The sequence below is a fragment of the Pogona vitticeps genome, chromosome 11 (genome assembly GCF_051106095.1).
Source record: "Pogona vitticeps strain Pit_001003342236 chromosome 11, PviZW2.1, whole genome shotgun sequence".
Classification (NCBI taxonomy): Eukaryota; Metazoa; Chordata; class Lepidosauria; order Squamata; family Agamidae; genus Pogona; species Pogona vitticeps.
In genome coordinates this window covers 1,316,993-1,334,438 of record NC_135793.1, presented here as the reverse complement: position 1 = coordinate 1,334,438, position 17,446 = coordinate 1,316,993, and the positions used below count along the sequence as shown (strand labels likewise).

The window sequence follows — 17,446 nt, the reverse complement described above, 5'->3', positions numbered from 1 at the left end:
GCTCGGTAGGAGAACGGGCTGCTTCACAAGCGACTTTTAGTAAACTGCTGTTCCAGCCTCATTTTCTTTAGCACAAGGAAGAGTTTCAGGGTTGCATCTTTGCTGCCCTCTTCATTATTTGAACACTCTATATGTACAAAATTTCAAATATGGATAGAGGAAAAGGTCTTGCTCGCCTTCTGCTCATCTGCTCACTCCAATTTTTTTCGAGATGCTCAGCCCATTGCAAGATACTTAAAAAGAAGAAGAAGGGGGAAAAAAGGAAGGAAGGAAAAAAGAAAGGATAACAAAGTGAGCCAAGAAAAGGAAGTTGTCTTTATTTCACTCCTGCTCACAGGACAGAAGAGAGTCCCATTAAAGTGGAACTATATAAATATGGGAAAGTTTTCCTGGCTGTGGCTTTCGGTTCTTGTGACAACCATCTCTGGAAAAGGTGAGTCCAAAACCTCTCCCCTTAATTCTGTACAAATAAATGGGTTGTGAATATTGTTTAACCCCAGAGAGAGGAAATGAAAGCAACATTTTGTTGTTTAACTATTATGGATTGGGTGTTGTTAATAGAGCTCAGTGAGTTAGGCATGTGTCTGGAGAGCCAGAAGTTGGGAGTTAGATTCCTAAATATAGAGCCAGCCCGTGTGGACTTGGGCAGGCTGCAGAGTCCCAGGGCACCCCCAGAAGAAGGGAAGGGGAAATCACTTCTGTGTACTTTCAACCTAAAAAACTCTGGAAAAGGGTCACCATAAATCAGAATTGGCTTGATAACACACACACATACAAAATACAAATTAGGGTTGATTAGATAGAGTTTAAAAAAAGTTAAAACAGGTAATTCGCTCTAAATGTGTCCCAAGTTAAGTAGATAATAGATTTAAGTAAGTTTTTAAAATTTAAGTTTGAACAAAGCTGTTTTAGGTCAGAAGGTGGAGTGCATCTCCTGAAGTGATGAGGGTGAAAAGCTTGGAAAGTGAATTTGTGACTTCGGAGCAATTATTTTGGCTGTTTCTAGTCCCAGCTAAGAGCAGACACATTCCATCGATTGCAGAATGGTACAGCCACACATAAATCTGATCAAGTCCGTGGCTCTACCCTAGTTGGGACTGGCAACAGTGTGGTGGCTTTCTTTATCTATATGCCAATTCCCATGGATATAATAGGAGCTCTAGGATTTTGTTATTAGGTGAGAAACACCCCTGTTAAGATCAAAAATATGGTATCTTAAACAGCCTGAAGGTCTCTGATGGAGACCTTTTAGTATGACATTTTTAAGCTCCCAGAGATGTGGGCATCGGCTCTGATACTCAACCTGGTTCTAGCTGTTCACTCAGTTATTGTTACGTCTCTATTACATCTTTTTGAAAAGCACACGAACTTTGGTGCAAGCTTCTATGTCTGTTGCTTAGTGTGATGTTACACAAAAACAGCAAGGGTGCAACTTAATGTTAGACCAACGTTGCCTGCATGCTTTCTTAAGATGTACAGGAGAGAAGTTGGAAACCCTCGTAGGGGCTCATCGGGTGGTAGATTTCACCCATTTTTTTTTCTGGAAACAAGGAACGTCATAAAAAGAAATAAACTCTGACTCTCCTGTTTAAAACATGGCAAACACCCACTTAAAACCCCAGAGCGTCCCAGGGCAGGGCAGGGGAGGGCTTCTTCCGTAGAAAGAGCCCCCTCCGCCAAATCAATTTCTTCTGCACCATCCAGGCTGGAGGTGATTTTTAGATCCAAGATTAAGCAAAACAGGTCTACTTGACAAAATAATCTGGGCAGACACATGATGTGCTGTGGTTTATTTATTTCAAATATTTTTACCCCCGCATTTCTCCGCGAAAGGGCCCAGGGCCGTTATCTATCATTCCCACAGAACTGGAGGGTGAGAGGTGTTGTGAGCATCCCCCACTTTGCGGTCTCCTGAATTTGCAGCCCCATCCCCCGGGGCTGAGGGGGAGTCACGCTGCAAAAGTGGGTGGCAAAGGGGCACCCAGCTGAGGATATAGTGGCGGCAAATCCTCAGGGTGGAGAAACCGGCAACCCCGTGTGTGTGTGTTTCCCCTTTCTTTCCCCAAGAGAGGCTGCAGGGGAAACCGAGGCCGGGATGACGTCGTTTCCGTGCCTTTGTGGGTTTGGGTGGCACAGCCAGGGGACGAGTCATCAAGGGGGGGTGAGGTCACCCTGCTCCCCTCTCTTGTAACACACCCACACGATGGAAAGAAAGGTTGCCTCACTGTCATGTCTAAAGGGAGAAGGTTTGAACGGTGCCAAGAGCACCCACCGTCACCAGTGGCAGACCTCCGTTTTGGGGCCCCCTGAAGCTTGAGCTGTTATGAGGGGCCGCTTGCCACCAGCCAGAGGGGCTGGGGAACCCTGATCTTCTTGAGTTGATCCACCATGACAGATCACAGCACATTTCTTTAAAATGGGGGAATAAAGTGGCTTCTGGGCACGCTTCAGGATTAGAGACACCGAGGCTCCAGTTGCATGAATATCAACATAAATTTGCCCCCTGCTCTCCATCCTCAGCATATATTTATCTCTACCCAAATCACCTGAGCTTGAAATGGTTCCCTTTCTTGCACTATGATTCCTGAATCTCCAGAATTTATTGTTCGCGCTATGGCTCCAAAATCACCATCTGGTGAATGGAACCAAAACCCACAGGCTGGCAGTTGGAAGGCAAGCTTACATTCCAGGTGTCAAATTTGCACATGTTGCGAGAATTTGGGTTTGTCCTCATAAAAGCATTGGCTGCCCTGGTGGCGGTTTTTTTAAAATGGCTTTTTGGACTCTCGGTGTGGTGCAAATCTTCTTTTTTGTTCTTCCAGGTTTGGGTTGTGACTTTGTCGGGGTGGGATGTGGTGCCCTGAGAGAGAGAGAGCGAGAGAGAGAGAGCGCATGGCTGGGTGGGAAAGGGGGGGTGATCATAAGAGCCGGCCATGCTGTTGTTGTCATTTGGGTGAGATAAACAGGCGGTCATGAATAAAACCACCACACTGGTTTACAAAGCTGGTGGAGTGGAGTGGATAGAGCGATGGACTGGGACTGAAGAGATCTGGGTTCAAATCCCTACTTGGCCATAGAAACATCCGGGGAGTGGCAGCCGTGAAACCCCTCCTTGGAACATCACATATTCCCCCAAAACCCTATTAAGGTTGTCGTAAACTGAAAGTGACTTGACAACATGTAACAACAGCAGGTTGTTTTTGCAGTTTGCTTCCCTTGGATAGCTCAGTGGTTTTGGTCTCTGGCTGTGGAGCCAGAGGTTGGGAGTTCGAATCCCCCACTGGAAGAAGAGCCAGCCTGGGCAGCCTTGGGCCAGCTGCACCCCGCCCCACAGTGCCCCTAGAGGAAGCGAAGGGTAATACACTTCTGAGTATTCTGTATCCAGAAGACCCTGAAAAGGGTTGCCCTAAGTCTAAATTGGTGTGATGGTACATGATGATGATGATGATGATGATGATGATGATGATGATGATGATGATGATGATGATGATGATGATGATGATGATGGTTACTCACCTTGGTTCTAACAGTCCTGCCTCTGTGGAACATAATGTCAGCCCCAGCTACCTATGGAATAGGTCTCTGAGCTACAATTCTATTGAAGTACTTTTTGAACGCTGTTGCTTCCTTCTGATTGTGTTGCTGCTGCTGCCTCTCCCCGCAGCCATCCTTGAGCTCACTGGTGACCACGTGGTCAATGGCACCTGGAAAGCCGCTGTCACTTTGCGGTGTGTGTACGAACCATCAGCGGAGTTCAAACAGGTGAAAGTCGTCTGGAAAGCGTCTCAGCAGGATCGTGGCTTTAGGACCATCTTTGATCAGGAGCTGAACTCTGGAGGTCAGACCTTCACCACGGCTTTCAGGGGCAGACTCAGCCTGACCCAGCAGCGCCCAGGAGATGTCTCCCTCCAAATCAAGGAACTGACCATGACCGACAGCGGATCTTACGCCTGTGAGGTCACCTGGGAGGCCCGAAACAAGAGTAGGATAACCAAAGAGAAGACCACCAGGCTCCAGGTGGTGAAAGGTAAGTACTGTTGGTCCATGAGAACTGAACAGTGGTCTGTGGACTGGGCTCGCGGGCTCTGAATTTTCAAGAATGGTTGTATGCGTGTGTTCAGTCTTGAATAATTTCTGTAGGATTTATTTAGAGATGTTGTAGTTTGCTTCAAGATTCACAACACGAGGAACATAATTTTAAGTGCATAAACTCAATGAAAGTGACAAAGAAGTAAATCATAACCAGAAATATGCAGAGTCTGACTCCAGTTCCAGCAGTGCTGGGAATCCAGTCTGGGTTTTAATCTGCACTCTACAGGACTTTTCCAAGGATGTTGAACCTTGAAACAGGTTCAGGGCCTTATCTTCCCCAAAGAGATCCAGCATTCCTATAAAGTGGAAACAAAGAACCAGACGGGATTCTCAGAAACTGGAGCCACTCACTGGCTGTCCACATAAAAGTGAATGGCAACAAGAAAGAGAGAGGAAAGCTGTCTAGTGTGCCCACCAGTGTTGTTTTGACTGAGGATGTGGTGTTGGGTGGCATGGGAGAATGTCTTTGAGCTTTTTGTCATGAATGGGATGAGCAGGGGTGCAGTGCTTCATCCCAAAAAGTCAGTGGAAAGGGATGTTTGGGGTTGGGTGGGAGGCAGCACAGCTGTGCCTGGAGCTTTCAAGGCCGCCTCAGACCAAAGGACAAGTCTTTGTCATGTCACAGAGATGTGGCAAGCAAGGATGGGGAAACAAACACAACAGATGAGCTAGCACGTGAACACGGACATCAGCGAGGAACAGGAGATGGTTGCCCAACCTGGAAATCCACCTTGCACACAATGAAACCATAATTTCTCCCTTCTGACTCTCGCACTGGTCCTCCTGATAGGTCAGCCAGAAAACCAGAGTGATTCCCACAAGGTTTAGGTGTTGCCCAAACATCTGGATAGCTGAGGGATTTAGGTCTCTGGCTGTGGAGCCAGCGGTTGGGAGTTCGATACCCCCAGGGTGCCTCCTTAATAGGGATGGGACTCCATGATCCATGTGGTCCCTTCCAACTTGGCCGTTCTAAGATTCCTCAGATCTGCTCCCTTGAGCCTTTGCTTTTCTTTACAAGGAAAAAAAGGTTAAGGGCTTGTTGATCCCGACAGCTTCCTGGCCGGTCCTGCCTTTGTTCACGTCCCTTCCCTTGCTTTCCAACCCCATCTTGTGTCAGTTTGGACATGTCTGTGTTCAGCCCTTTGATGGATCGGAGCTCCTCTTTTGCCCTCCAGTTCCAGTGAGCAAGCCAGTCGTCCAGTCCAGTTATAAGGGATCCACCCTGGCCAGGGGGACAAGAACCAGCCTGGAATGCTCAGCCAATGGCTCTCCACCCATCATATATCGGTGGTACAAAGAGGTGCCAGGAGACCATCCGGAAAGCATCGGGACCGGGGCCGTTCTGACCTTTGACCCACTGCAAGCCTCCGATGCAGGAAGATACTACTGTGAGGTGGAAAACAAGGTTGGAACACGAAAGGAGCAGAGCGATGTTGTGGAGCTAAGGGTAGATGAAGGTAAGGGCAGAAGATGATTATTTATTTTCTAAGCCACCTTTAACCCCGTAGGGAATCCAGGGCAACTCACAAAATGTGAAACGACAGCTTGAAAATGGCAATGTATAAATATCTTTTGTTATTTTTTAAAAATAAGTACATACTATGGTTTTTAAGTGAAGTTAAAAAGGAATTAAAAGCCATTTAAACCTGAAAGTTAAAAGCAGCATTTATGAGATAACCTCTAAGCTCTAATGCTTAGCAGGGGTTTGAATAGTCAGAAAGAGCTGAAATGTCGGGGATGGTTCTTTCTCTTGTAGATTCTCCGCCATTATCGACTCATTGGCCGAGCGCCGGGTTTGAGACAAGCACCAGCACGCCGAAGGGTGAGGCATCGCTAGTAGTTCCGTAGAGTCCAGAGTTTGCACTCAGAGATATATTGAAATGGGTAGCTGCTGGTTTTTTATTGGAATTGTTCTGGAATTAACCATTTATTGCAGTGGTTCTCTGCTTTGGTTCTCCTTCTTGGACTTGAACTCCGAGAAGCCTTCAGCCATCGCTGCGCTGGCCAGGTTTTCTGGGAGCTGCAGTCTGGAAACATCTGGGAAATCAAGGTAGGGAACCACTGCATTATTGAGATAAAGGCCAGCTGTGACGAACTCCGGTTTCTGATCCTTTCCCTCCAGAGCCTTCTATTTTATAATTCTGGGCAGGGGTTTGAGTAGTCAGAGAGAGCTGAAACATCCCAGATGGTTCTTTCTCTTGTAGATTCTCCACCATTATCGACTCATTGGCCGAGCACCGAGTTCAAACGAAGCACTACCATTGGGATAGGTAAGGTTTCTTTTTATTTCCAAACGAGACTTCATCCATTTCTGCCGTCTGTTGGCACCTGTCCTCTTATGTGTTTGTTGCTAGAGGAGATACTAGAGAACAGAAATTTAAAGTCCAAGCAACAGCTGGCCCTCTCATCCCATGATGGGCCAGCACAGAAAAGGGTGAGGAACCGCCATGCAATGTTCCTGTGTCAAGTTAGACCAGTGCTTTGGCTAAGGCTTTTAGGGTTTGCTAACCGAGCCCTGGGTAAGGCAACACCTCATAGAAGGCCATATCAGTCTATTGTGGAAGAATGTATGCGATTCTTCATTCAGGCTGCTCTTTGGTATGTAAAGCTTAGCATCCTTTCTTTCCTGCTGGCAATGCGGGCATAATATTGTGCCATTCCCTGGCTTTTTGAATTGTGGGTACAGAAGCACACTATCCCACATTCATCAACCGGAGGTCTTTTGAAAAATTGGGTCTTAATATGAGGCAGTGAGGAATCTAGGCAGAAGAAACAGAGTCTTGGTCCAGGGTGCTGAAATTTGCAGGAAGCGTGCGACTGTGCCTGTTGGCATTCGGTGGTGAAATAGCGCGAAGCCACTTGGTTTGAGTGCATGTCCCACCTCTGGCCACTCATGCCTGGACAGAAAGAACCCTCAAAGGGAAGAGGTTTGGCAAGGGTTCAATGCAGCCTTTGCACGCACAGAATTTCGCTTCCTTTTTGAAGCATCTTGGGCCCCACCTCGAGATGGCGAAGAGTATTGCTTCTGTTATGAGGTACCAAGAATATTCCTTTCTCTGGCTGGGGAATCAGGAGGACTCCCCGAAAGAGACAATTAAAACTCCAGCCTCCCCTCTCTTCCATAGGATAGCTCCGAAGCACAGGAGTCAAGCAACAGCGAAATGAACAGTTTGTAAACCTGAATGGAAAATAAAATAAAAATAGAAAGAATGAAAGATGATAACAAATTCTGTGCAGGTGCCGTTTCTTACTTGGAAGTGTCATGACCCCAGCTGTGGTTACAGAGCTGTTTCCTTCCAAGGAACCTTTTTTTAAGCATGGTGGTGCTGCAGGCTAAACCACAGAAGCCTCTGTGCTGCAGGGTCAGAAGACCAGCAGTCGTAAGATTGAATCCACACAACGGAGTGAGCTCCCGTCACTTTGTCCCAGCTCCTCGCCAGCCTAGCAGTTTGAAAGCATGCAAATGCAAGTAGATAAATAGGTACCACCTCGGTGGGAAGCTAAAACACCATTCCTTAGTCACGCTGGCCATGTGACAAGGGAAAACTGTCTTCGGACAAGTGCTGGCTTTATGGCTTCAAAACGGGTTGAGCACCGCCCCCTAGAGTCAGACACGACTGAACTAAAAATGTCAAGGGGAACCTTTACCTTTACCTTTGCTGTACAAAAGGATACTCTAGTTTTAAAGTCAAAATAAGAACACAAATAGCTGTCACCCTAGGCATGTCCAGTCAAGTGTTCCTGGACTATAAAATGAGTATTAAGGAACAAGGAAGGATGAATAGGGTGCCAGCCAGCATCCACCAGTGTGGCCATGATCCTGTCCCTTGCAGCCAAGGAGTTGGGTGCGAGGGACTGTCCTTGACGGTCCCCTCCTCTGACGGTCTCTGGGTGGACTTTGGATCCAGCCTCAGCTGTGCAGATGCACCCCGGGCAGACGAAGAGGTCCTAACCTTTGTTTATAGGTAGGAAGATGGGACCAGGTCTGCCTTTGTGTCTCAGGTGGAAACTGGCTTCCTTTTCTTTCTGCTAAATCGGGACCGTTGGCTTGATTTTTTTTTTCAGATCCAGGAGCTGCTTCGTCAACCACTGAAGACCATCAAAACACTTTGAGAAGGAACGGTAAATTCAGCAAAATGAGAGGCTGAGCACCAGAGTGGGAAGCGGGGCTGTGTAACCAAGTGGATCCTCTGCCCATGTAGAGGGTTGGAAGGCAAGGGGACAGGCCGGACCAATGAATGGCTCCAGCACAGACTGCAGGAGAGAGGCCCACCTTCAAATGCATCTCGTATCTATCTTTTTAAAGTACTTCCGATAAGTTAAAAAGAAGAGAGACTATTGGAGGATGGCTGGGGAGGGGGTAGAGAGGGGATGGCCCATAGGTTTTCCTGTGTGTGTTTAGTCGTTTAGTCGTGTCCGACTCTTCGTGACCCCATGGACCAGAGCACGCCAGGCCCTCCTGTCTTCTACTGCCTCCCGGAGTTGTGTCAGGTTCATGTTGGTTGCTTCGCAGACACTGTCCAGCCATCTCATCCTCGGTCGTCCCCTTCTCCTCTTGCCGTCACACCTTCCTAACATCAGGGTTTTTTCCAAGGACTCTTTTCTTCTCATGAGATGGCCAAAGTACTGGAGCCTCAGCTTCAGGATCTGTCCTTCCAGTGAGCACTCAGGGTTGATTTCCTTTAGAACTGATAGGTTTGTTCTCCTTGCAGTCCAGGGGATTCTCAAGAGCCTCCTCCAGCACCACAATTCAAAGGCATCAATTCTTCGGCGATCTGCTTTCTTTATGGTCCAGCTCTCACTTCCATACATCACGACAGGAAAAACCATAGCTTTGACTATTCGGACTTTTGTTGGCAAGGTGATGTCTCTGCTTTTCAAGATGCTGTCAAGATTTGTCATCGCTTTCCTCCCAAGAAGAAGGCGTCTTTTAATTTCGGGGCTGCTGTCTCCATCTGCAGTGATCATGGAGCCCAGGAAAATAAAATTTGACACTGCCTCCATATCTTCCCCTTCTATTTCCCAGGAGGTGATGGGACCAGTGGCCATGATCTTAGTTTTTTTGATGTTGAGTTTCAGACCGTTTTTTGCACTCTCCTCTTTCACTCTCATTACAAGGTTCTTCAATTCCTCCTCACTTTCTGCCATCAGAGTGGTATCATCTGCATATCGGAGGTTGTTGATATTTCTTCCGGCAATCTTAATTCCGGCTTGGGCTTCTTCCAGTCCAGCCTTCCGCATGATGTATTCTGCATACAAGTTAAATAAGCTGGGGGACAGTATACAGCCTTGCCGTACTCCTTTCCCAATTTTGAACCACTCAGTTGTTCCATGACCAGTTCTGACTGTTGCTTCCTGTCCCACATATAGGTTTCTCAGGAGACAGATAAAGTGGTCAGGCACTCCCATTTCTTTAAGAACTTGCCATAGTTTGCTGTGGTCCACACAGTCAAAGGCTTTCGCATAGTCAATGAAGCAGAAGTAGATATTTTTCTGGAACTCTCTGGCTTTCTCCATAATCCAGCGCAAGTTAGCAATTTGGTCTCGAGTTCCTCTGCCTCTTCGGAATCCAGCTTGTACTTCTGGGAGTTCTCGGTCCACATACTGCTGAAGCCTACCTTGGAGGATTTTGAGCATAACCTTGCTAGCGTGCGAAATGAGTGCAATTGTACGGTAGTTGGAGCATTCTTTGGCACTGCCTTTCTTTGGGATTGGGATGTAGACTGATCTTTTCCAATCCTCTGGCCACTGTTGAGTTTTCCAAACTTGCTGGCATATTGAATGTAGCACCTTAACAGCATCATCTTTCAAGATTTTAAATAGTTCAATTGGAATGCCATCACCTCCACTGGCCTTGTTGTTAGCCAGGCTTTCTAAGGCCCACTTGACTTCGCTCTCCAGGATGTCTGGCTCAAGGTCAGCAACTACATTGTCTGGGTTGTCCGGGATATCCAAATATTTCTGATATAATTCCTCTGTGTATTCTTGCCACCTCTTCTTGACGTCTTCTGCTTCTGTTAGGTCCCTCCCATTTTTGTCTTTTATCATGTTCATCTTTGCGCAAAATGTTCCTCTAATATCTCCAATTTTCCTGAACAGATCTCTGGTCTTTCCTTTTCTGTTATCTTCCTCTATTTCTTTGCATTGTTTATTTAAGAAGGCCCTCTTGTCTCTCCTTGCTATTCTTTGGAAGTCTGAATTCAAGTTTCTGTAACTTTCCATATCTCCCTTGCATTTTGCTTCCCTTCTCCTCTCTGCTATTTCTAAGGCCTCGTTGGACAGCCACTTTGCTTTCTTGCATTTCCTTTTCTTTGGGATGGTTTTCGTTGCTGCCTCCTGGACAATGTTACGAGCCTCTATCCAAAGTTCTTCAGGCACTCTGTCCACCAAATCTAGTTCCTTAAATCTGTTCTTTACTTCCACTGTGTATTCATAAGGGATTTGGTTTAGATTATACCTGAGTGGCCCAGTGGTTTTTCCTACTCTCTTCAGTCTAAGCTTGAATTTTGCTATGAGAAGCTGATGATCAGAGCCGCAGTCAGCTCCAGGTCTTGTTTTTGCTGACTGTATAGAGCTTCTCCATCTTTGGCTGCAGAGAATATAATCAATCTGATTTCGATATTGCCCATCTGGTGATTTCCATGTATAAAGTCGCCTCTTGTGTTGTTGGAAAAGAGTGTTTGTGATGACCAGCTTATTCTCTTGACAAAACTCTATTAGCCTTTGTCCTGCTTCGTTCTGAACTCCAAGGCCAAACTTCCCTGTTGTTCCTTTTATCTCTTGGCTCCCTACTTTAGCATTCCAGTCCCCTAGAATGAGAAGAACATCTTTCTTTGGTGTCAGTTTAGGTTTTCCTACTCTACTGCTTTCTCTTTTAACGAAGCATTAAAAATGTGATTTCCCCATTTGTGTTTTGAACGACAGCACCCAGAATCCGTGCTATAATTCCCAGAATTGTAAGGGGGGGCAGAGGGCTTGTTTTTGCTTTCTTAAAACTCACTCTGTTTGCTACACCCGTTCCTGTGTTCTTTGGAAATGGTAGGTTTTGGTTTTTGTTTGCTTGTTTTTAAAGCAATGTATACTACTTTTGTTGGGCATCCCACCATAGAGGCGTGCCAAGCAGTGTCCATTTCAAACCCAATCCGGCTATCAGCACTGGATTCATGCCAGCAATAGCAGGTGGCTGAAGTTTCGGAGGGCTTTAATTTGCTCTTCGCTGGAGTGATCCAAGTTGCTGAACCTATGCAGGGGAATGAGTTCAGCACTTTGGACAGCTCCTGTGAAGTATAGGCTAAAACGTGGAGTGGATTCCCAGCTCCCCTGCAATTGGAGTCACCAGCCGCCACTGATGAATACCCCATCCATCCCTCTTTATAGATTAAAAAATCAAACAAAAGTGTAACTCTTAAAAAAACACAAACAAACCGAAAACTGTGTTGTTTCAGCTTCTCGGGAGGCCGGCCTCCCTCTTTACATCATCATTGTGATCGCTGTGCTCTCTGTGGCTCTGCTCCTTGTGGTCTTATCTGTTGTTTTCCACAGAAGGAGGACCAAGGGCGGTGAGTTGGATGTTGTTTAAAGAAAGCCAAAGGAGCTTTCCCCCCTCCCTCTCCCCACAGTGCTGGTTTAATGTTGTGTTGCATGTTCCTACATTATTGATTTTATTTGAATGCACTGTAGATAGATAGATAGATAGATAGATAGATAGATAGATAGATAGATAGATGGATGGATGGATGGATGGATGGATGGATGGATGGATGGATGGATGGATGGATGGATGGATGGATGGATGGATGGATGGATGGATGGATGGATGGATGGATGGATGGATGGATGGATGGATGGATGGATGGATGGATGGATGGATGGATGGATAGATGGATAGATAGATAGATGGATAGATAGATAGATAGATAGATAGATAGATAGATAGATAGATAGATAGATAGATAGATAGATAGATAGATAGATAGATATCATGCTCAATGAAATGTTGCAGTTTGTGAATGCTTAGGAGAGGTTCCATCCAGAGCTGCACCAGCCCAGTGCTGGCCCTTCTGGGAGGAAATGGTCTCATAAAGCAATGTTCTTTCTTTTTCAGATCACACCTATGAAGTGGCATAGTAAGTGCTCATCTCCTGCTGGAGAAATCCTGCCATGCATGAATGTTTCTGCCTACAAATAGCTCTGAAGGATGAAAGGGGACTCATTGAGCCACCAATAAAATACCTGATGTCGCTTAGAGTCAGATCACATGGGAAGGCAAACACGTATTTCCTCCTCTTACAAGGTTATCCCTCTGAGCACGCAAATTGTTCAGTGCTATGTGCCTGAGCCATCACATCTGCAAGCCAAGCCATGTTCTCTTCCAAGTGATCCGTCACGAAACCAAACTGAGCTTGTTTGCCCGATGAGGACGGAGCCTTGGTTTGGAACAAATAGACAATCTTGAAAGGATGAGGTGCTTCTAGATATGGAGTCAGCCCTTTGATAATTTTCTGGCAGAGGGAAGGCAAATGAGCTTCAGTCCTTCTAAATAATCCAAATTTGCCAATGGGGGATGCTGTAAACAGGTTGCCCCCTTGTTGGGAGAGTTGTTCTCTATTCAGAGAGGACAAGTTGGATGAGGTTAATTTGTGCAGTGGAAAACAAATGACACCATGCTATCCTTTGCACTTTTTTTTAAAAAAGAGGAAGTCCAGAGCAGAAAAGACATGATGTGCTCTGGGTGTTCACATATCTTTGAGACGGGACATGCAAGGCACTGCAAAAGAGCAAAGTGCAGAAGGCGGAAGTGCAAAACTCCTCCTCCTTTGACCTCTAGAAAACCATGCTTTGCTAAGTCTTTGACCCCTTAATACCACTTTAACTGTTTTCCATTTGAATGCAACAATCAGCTTAATTTCATTTTAGCCTTTGTAACCCATTGCTCTTTGAATGGCACTGTCCCCAGCTTCATGCCAGGAGAAAAGCAAGGTGTAAATCCATGGAAGAAAGGAATAAAGAAAACCTCCAGGTTGTTTCAAGAGTAAACGAAAGCCACCCTTCCCCTCTCGATTTTTGTGATGATTTGCTCTCTGTTTCAGCAATAACAACCCCATGGAAGTCTCCACCAGGGGCCAGTGTGAAGAAGGTCTCTACGAGCAGCCCGCCCCCAGAGTTCATAACAACTACACCGTGGAGCCAGCCAAGGACAGCGATTACGTGGTCATGAAGGCCGATAATGAATACGAGTTCCTTGTGAACAAGATGGAATCGGAGTATGAAGTGGGAGGGGTCAAATGAGGACGTGGCATGGCCCCATTTGGAGCAGAGCTGCCATAGCTGAACTTCTAATATTTCCCATGGGGGGGGGGGAAGAATTCCTCTTCTCCCGTCTCTTTCTGGAAAGGCAGGAGACCCCCACCACCTTTTCATCTTACTGCTCCTCCCTGGCTTTTGAAGTCTAACAAGACTTTCCCCATGCACCTGTCAGCCTCTCTTTGCTGTCCTAAGGACTAGAAACCTAGATCTTCTTTCTGTATTTATTGTGCAACACACAGAGACGGACATTACACAGTGAAGCCTGGCACGGGGAAAGGGTGCCAGGAGGGCTGATGAAATCAACCGGGACATCATGCATCGACAGGGCGAGGCTGGCTGCTTCGTGAGAGCTTCTTTCCATGCCGTTTTGATATTTTGACTGATGGGTGGAGAAAGTCACAACGCTTGTACTACAACATGTGTGAAAGCAGCCAGGGGGTCCTTAATCCTGGCAGGTTTGGATTCCTGCCTTGAGCAGGAGGGTGGATGGCCTTCTCGGCACCTTCTGAATCCACGATTCTGTGATTCTAATGGGAACAGGATGAGGCCTTGGTGGAGGGGGACAGAAAGGGAACTGTGATTCAGTGACCCCTGTCAGCCCCCCTAATCACTCACAAAACTGTTCTTGAGGTGCCCATTTCACACAACTGATGTTTATAGAAAGCCCCTGATAGCAACCAACATCAGTGAGTGTTGGAGAGGCATGACTGAAGAAGTGCTTCCTTTCTGCGAAACTCCAAAGTAATCCCTGTGTCTACATCAGATTAATCCCAAGACAAAGCAAACTAATTAGCAATCTTGACGAGGTGAGAAAGGAGTGTGTTGTGCATTCAGATGCTTTCAGCATTGGCAGAACCTGCTCTTCTAATGTCAAACCATCTATAATGTCAGTTCTGAATATTACAATGTGTGTTGTCGGAGATACTGATTATCACCGTGGCTTGCCTAGTATCGGTCCCTCTATTGTTGCTGCTTGCTTGTTTTTACTGTTGGTATTATGAGCTGCACTTTAAATAGGGAATGACTAGAAGTATTTTAATACTACCTTCATTAGCAAAAAAAAAAAAAAAAAGTTTAATATTCTACTATTGCTCAAATTTCTTGTGCTAATACTCCCCCTTCTGTCTGACATTAACAATTTCAACTTTTACATGCACAATAAACATTTTAGCCAGACGCATGCTTTTAAAATATTTTTCTTCACCCCTTATTTTGCAGCATGGATGACTTGATTAGTTGTATGGAAGACCAAGTCATCTATTGAGATGTCATCTATGCAATTGCTTCTGTTGTCCCTTATTTCTCTGAAGGTTTAGAGAGAAAAAAGAGGGGTCCACTGTGGGCATTAGTATGAAAAACCTATCTTTGCTCATATCTAGCGCAAATTGGACTCTAGATTGGGGCAGAAATCTTGCTGTGATGGAGGGTTTATTGCCACATATTTCACCTAACTCTTAAGTATCTTTGTAACGTTGCAGCATTCCCACACTGGGGCCTGATTCACCTGATTCATATTGTGGATTCTTTCTACAACCGCCAGGATTTCCAAAGTTTGCCAGGTCACCTGCACCCCGATTCCTTGAGTATTTCAGGGGTAAAACATGGTACCAGGGAGTGGTATGTGTGATGTTGTGGGGGTTAAGGATGGGTTGGGAGTTGTCTGGAGCTTCTTCTGGCCCAACCGATGTGTGGAAATAAGCATGAAGGGAATCCAGGTAAAACCCAGCTAAAAACCTGGGTCTGTCTCTCTCACACACAGAGAGAGACACAAATGCGTTGTTGCTTTGGCGGGCGGTCTGCCATGGGGCCCTCACTAGGGTGGAACAGCGAGGGTCACAGAGGGGCAGGGATGCCTGAGCCGAGATTTGCTTTAGTGTGGCATTGGCTGGGGGCGTGTTGGGATCAGACTAGATGAGCTTTGTGTGCCCCATCCATACAGTTCTGTGATGAACTGAACTTTCCGCCATGAAAGGAGACAGAGACATCTCCCCTGCTGCTGCTGCTACTTTCTCTTCCTCCTTAACCTGCCCTTTCTGACACACATAATCGGGCATAGGATTGTGGGGTGGAGGTCCACAAGGAGGGGCTGAGGGTAACTGGTGGCTTTGGACCCGTCAGAACCCCAGCAGGGACTCGTCCATGGAGCGCTGATGAAGACAAAAAGCCACAGAGGCATTAAAAGCTGTTTATTGGGTAAGATGGTTGACACGGACATGATATACCAGGAGGAAAGCACGCCCATCTTGGAGAAGCATCTGAGTCCAGCTGGCCAGGGTCCCTTTTAAGGTGTGGTGTTGTAAGGAGGATCATCCGTACCCTGCAACCCCACCCCCGGCTCAAGGAGCTGCCATGACCTGGGCACCCAAAAAGGGTTTTATTTCCTTGCCTCCCATGTGAGCTGGCCAGATCACTCAGTGGTTTAGGTCTCTGGCTGTGGAACCAGAAGTTGGGAGTTCGATTCCCTCCACTGGGCCTCCCAGGAAAAGAGCCAGCCAGGGTGGCCTTGGGCCAGCGGCACAGGGATCTGAGAGCGCCCCTAGAGGAAGGGAAGGGGAAAACACTTCTGAGTTCCCAGTACCGAGAGAAAAGCCTGGGAAGGGTTGCCATAAGTCAGAATTATGGGCACCTAGGTAAAGGTAAAGGTTCCCCTTGACAATTTTTGTCCAGTCGTGTTTGACTCTAGGGGGCGGTGCTCATCCCCGTTTCCAAGCCATAGAGCCAGCGTTTGTCCGAAGACAATCTTTCCGTGGTCACATGGCCAGTGTGATTTAGACATGGAACGCTGTTACCTTCCCACCGAGGTGGTCCCTATTGATCTACTTGCATTTGCATCCTTTCGAACCGCTAGGTTGGCGGGAGCTGGGACAAGCGACGGGAGCTCACTCCGTCGCATGGATTCGAACTTACAACTGCTGGTCTTCTGACCCTGCAGCACAGGCTTCTGCGGTTTAGCCCACAGTGCCACCACGTCCCTAGTCATTGTTATTTGGACAGGTTGACAGGCGATCACTTTGATAAAATAACCAGGTCTTCAAGCTCAGGATCTCAGTCAATAGTGGTTGAGGATAGAACTGGTAATTTGTTGAGGGAGGGGGGGCTACTGGTTTGTGGATGCTGGGTGTTGTAATCCTACAAGTACCTGGTTGCTACGGGACAAAACATGAGATGTTGCTGTTTCCTGAGCTCCTTGCCTCCTCCAGGGTCCTCGGCATCTCCCGCAGAAGGCGGCGGTGGCGGGGGGCCTGCAGTCCGGCTGCATCTCCCTCTTGGCAGGCGCTGGGCGCTGCTGTGCAAACGCCGCCCTTTGTATATTTGACAAACTGACACCCTGCCACACGGAGTGTCAAATCAGCTCGTCAAATACACGGAGGGCAGCGCTGCGGCCGGCTCTCCTCGAATGTGGCTGGTGATACATGTGGCGAGGCAAATTCCTAGATCCAAAAAGAAAAAAGAAAAAAGAAAAGAAAGAAAGAAAGAAAGAAAGAAGACAGGAATCTCAATGAGGCACAGGCGAATCCGTCATCTTTTAGGACAAGAAGTTCTAAGAAGCAACTTGTGGAGACCGTTGGCTTGTGCTGCCTTTTTCCTGGCACGACATAAAAGCTCCCTAGAATCCTTGCATTTCTGTTTCCTACAGCTTATTGGGGAGGGGGATACATCTGCTATTTGTATTAGGTTTGCACTATTTGCTGCAGCTAATTGGTGAGGGTCGGAGGCGTTTGTGCCCCATCAATTAGAGGCAATTAGTCTCAACAAGTCATGCAAACCTTACATGGACATTAACATGGTTCTCGTGGAGGTGTATAAATATTCTTTTACTAGTCGTAGTTCTGGAAGGTTATTCTTAACTTCTAGTTTGGCCCTTAGATCCGCCAGATCCTGACCTTTGAACCTTCAAATGTGTGTGAAAATGCAATGTGTATCCTTCAGGTAACCCATTCACAGCTCTGTCTGCTGTTTAGTCAATTCTTGCAGAGTTTTCCAGAGTTTACTCCTAGCTGAGAGGATCTCTGAGTATTCTGGTACTTAATTTAATTGTGTGCCGTCA

At 46.7% G+C, this 17,446-nt stretch overlaps 1 protein-coding gene across 3 annotated transcripts; it reads left to right on the top strand.

The window, feature by feature from the left end:
• Positions 1–211: 211 nt before the first annotated feature.
• On the top strand, positions 212–13,950 carry VSIG4 (V-set and immunoglobulin domain containing 4). Of its 3 annotated transcripts, XM_020784413.3 has the most exons (9): positions 212–433; positions 3,665–4,027; positions 5,268–5,549; positions 5,849–5,914; positions 6,297–6,362; positions 8,158–8,214; positions 11,538–11,651; positions 12,197–12,218; positions 13,182–13,950. In XM_020784413.3, exons 1-9 carry the CDS (start codon positions 376–378, stop codon positions 13,378–13,380), a joined length of 1,227 nt encoding a protein of 408 aa, XP_020640072.3. In that variant the 5' UTR covers positions 212–375; the 3' UTR covers positions 13,381–13,950. The 3 variants fall into 3 exon arrangements, with proteins under 3 accessions (XP_020640072.3, XP_078236798.1, XP_078236797.1); XM_078380672.1 differs by lacking the exon at positions 5,849–5,914 and having other exon boundaries at positions 13,182–13,944; XM_078380671.1 differs by lacking the exon at positions 5,849–5,914 and having other exon boundaries at positions 6,282–6,362; positions 13,182–13,944.
• The last annotated feature ends 3,496 nt before the right edge of the window (positions 13,951–17,446 follow it).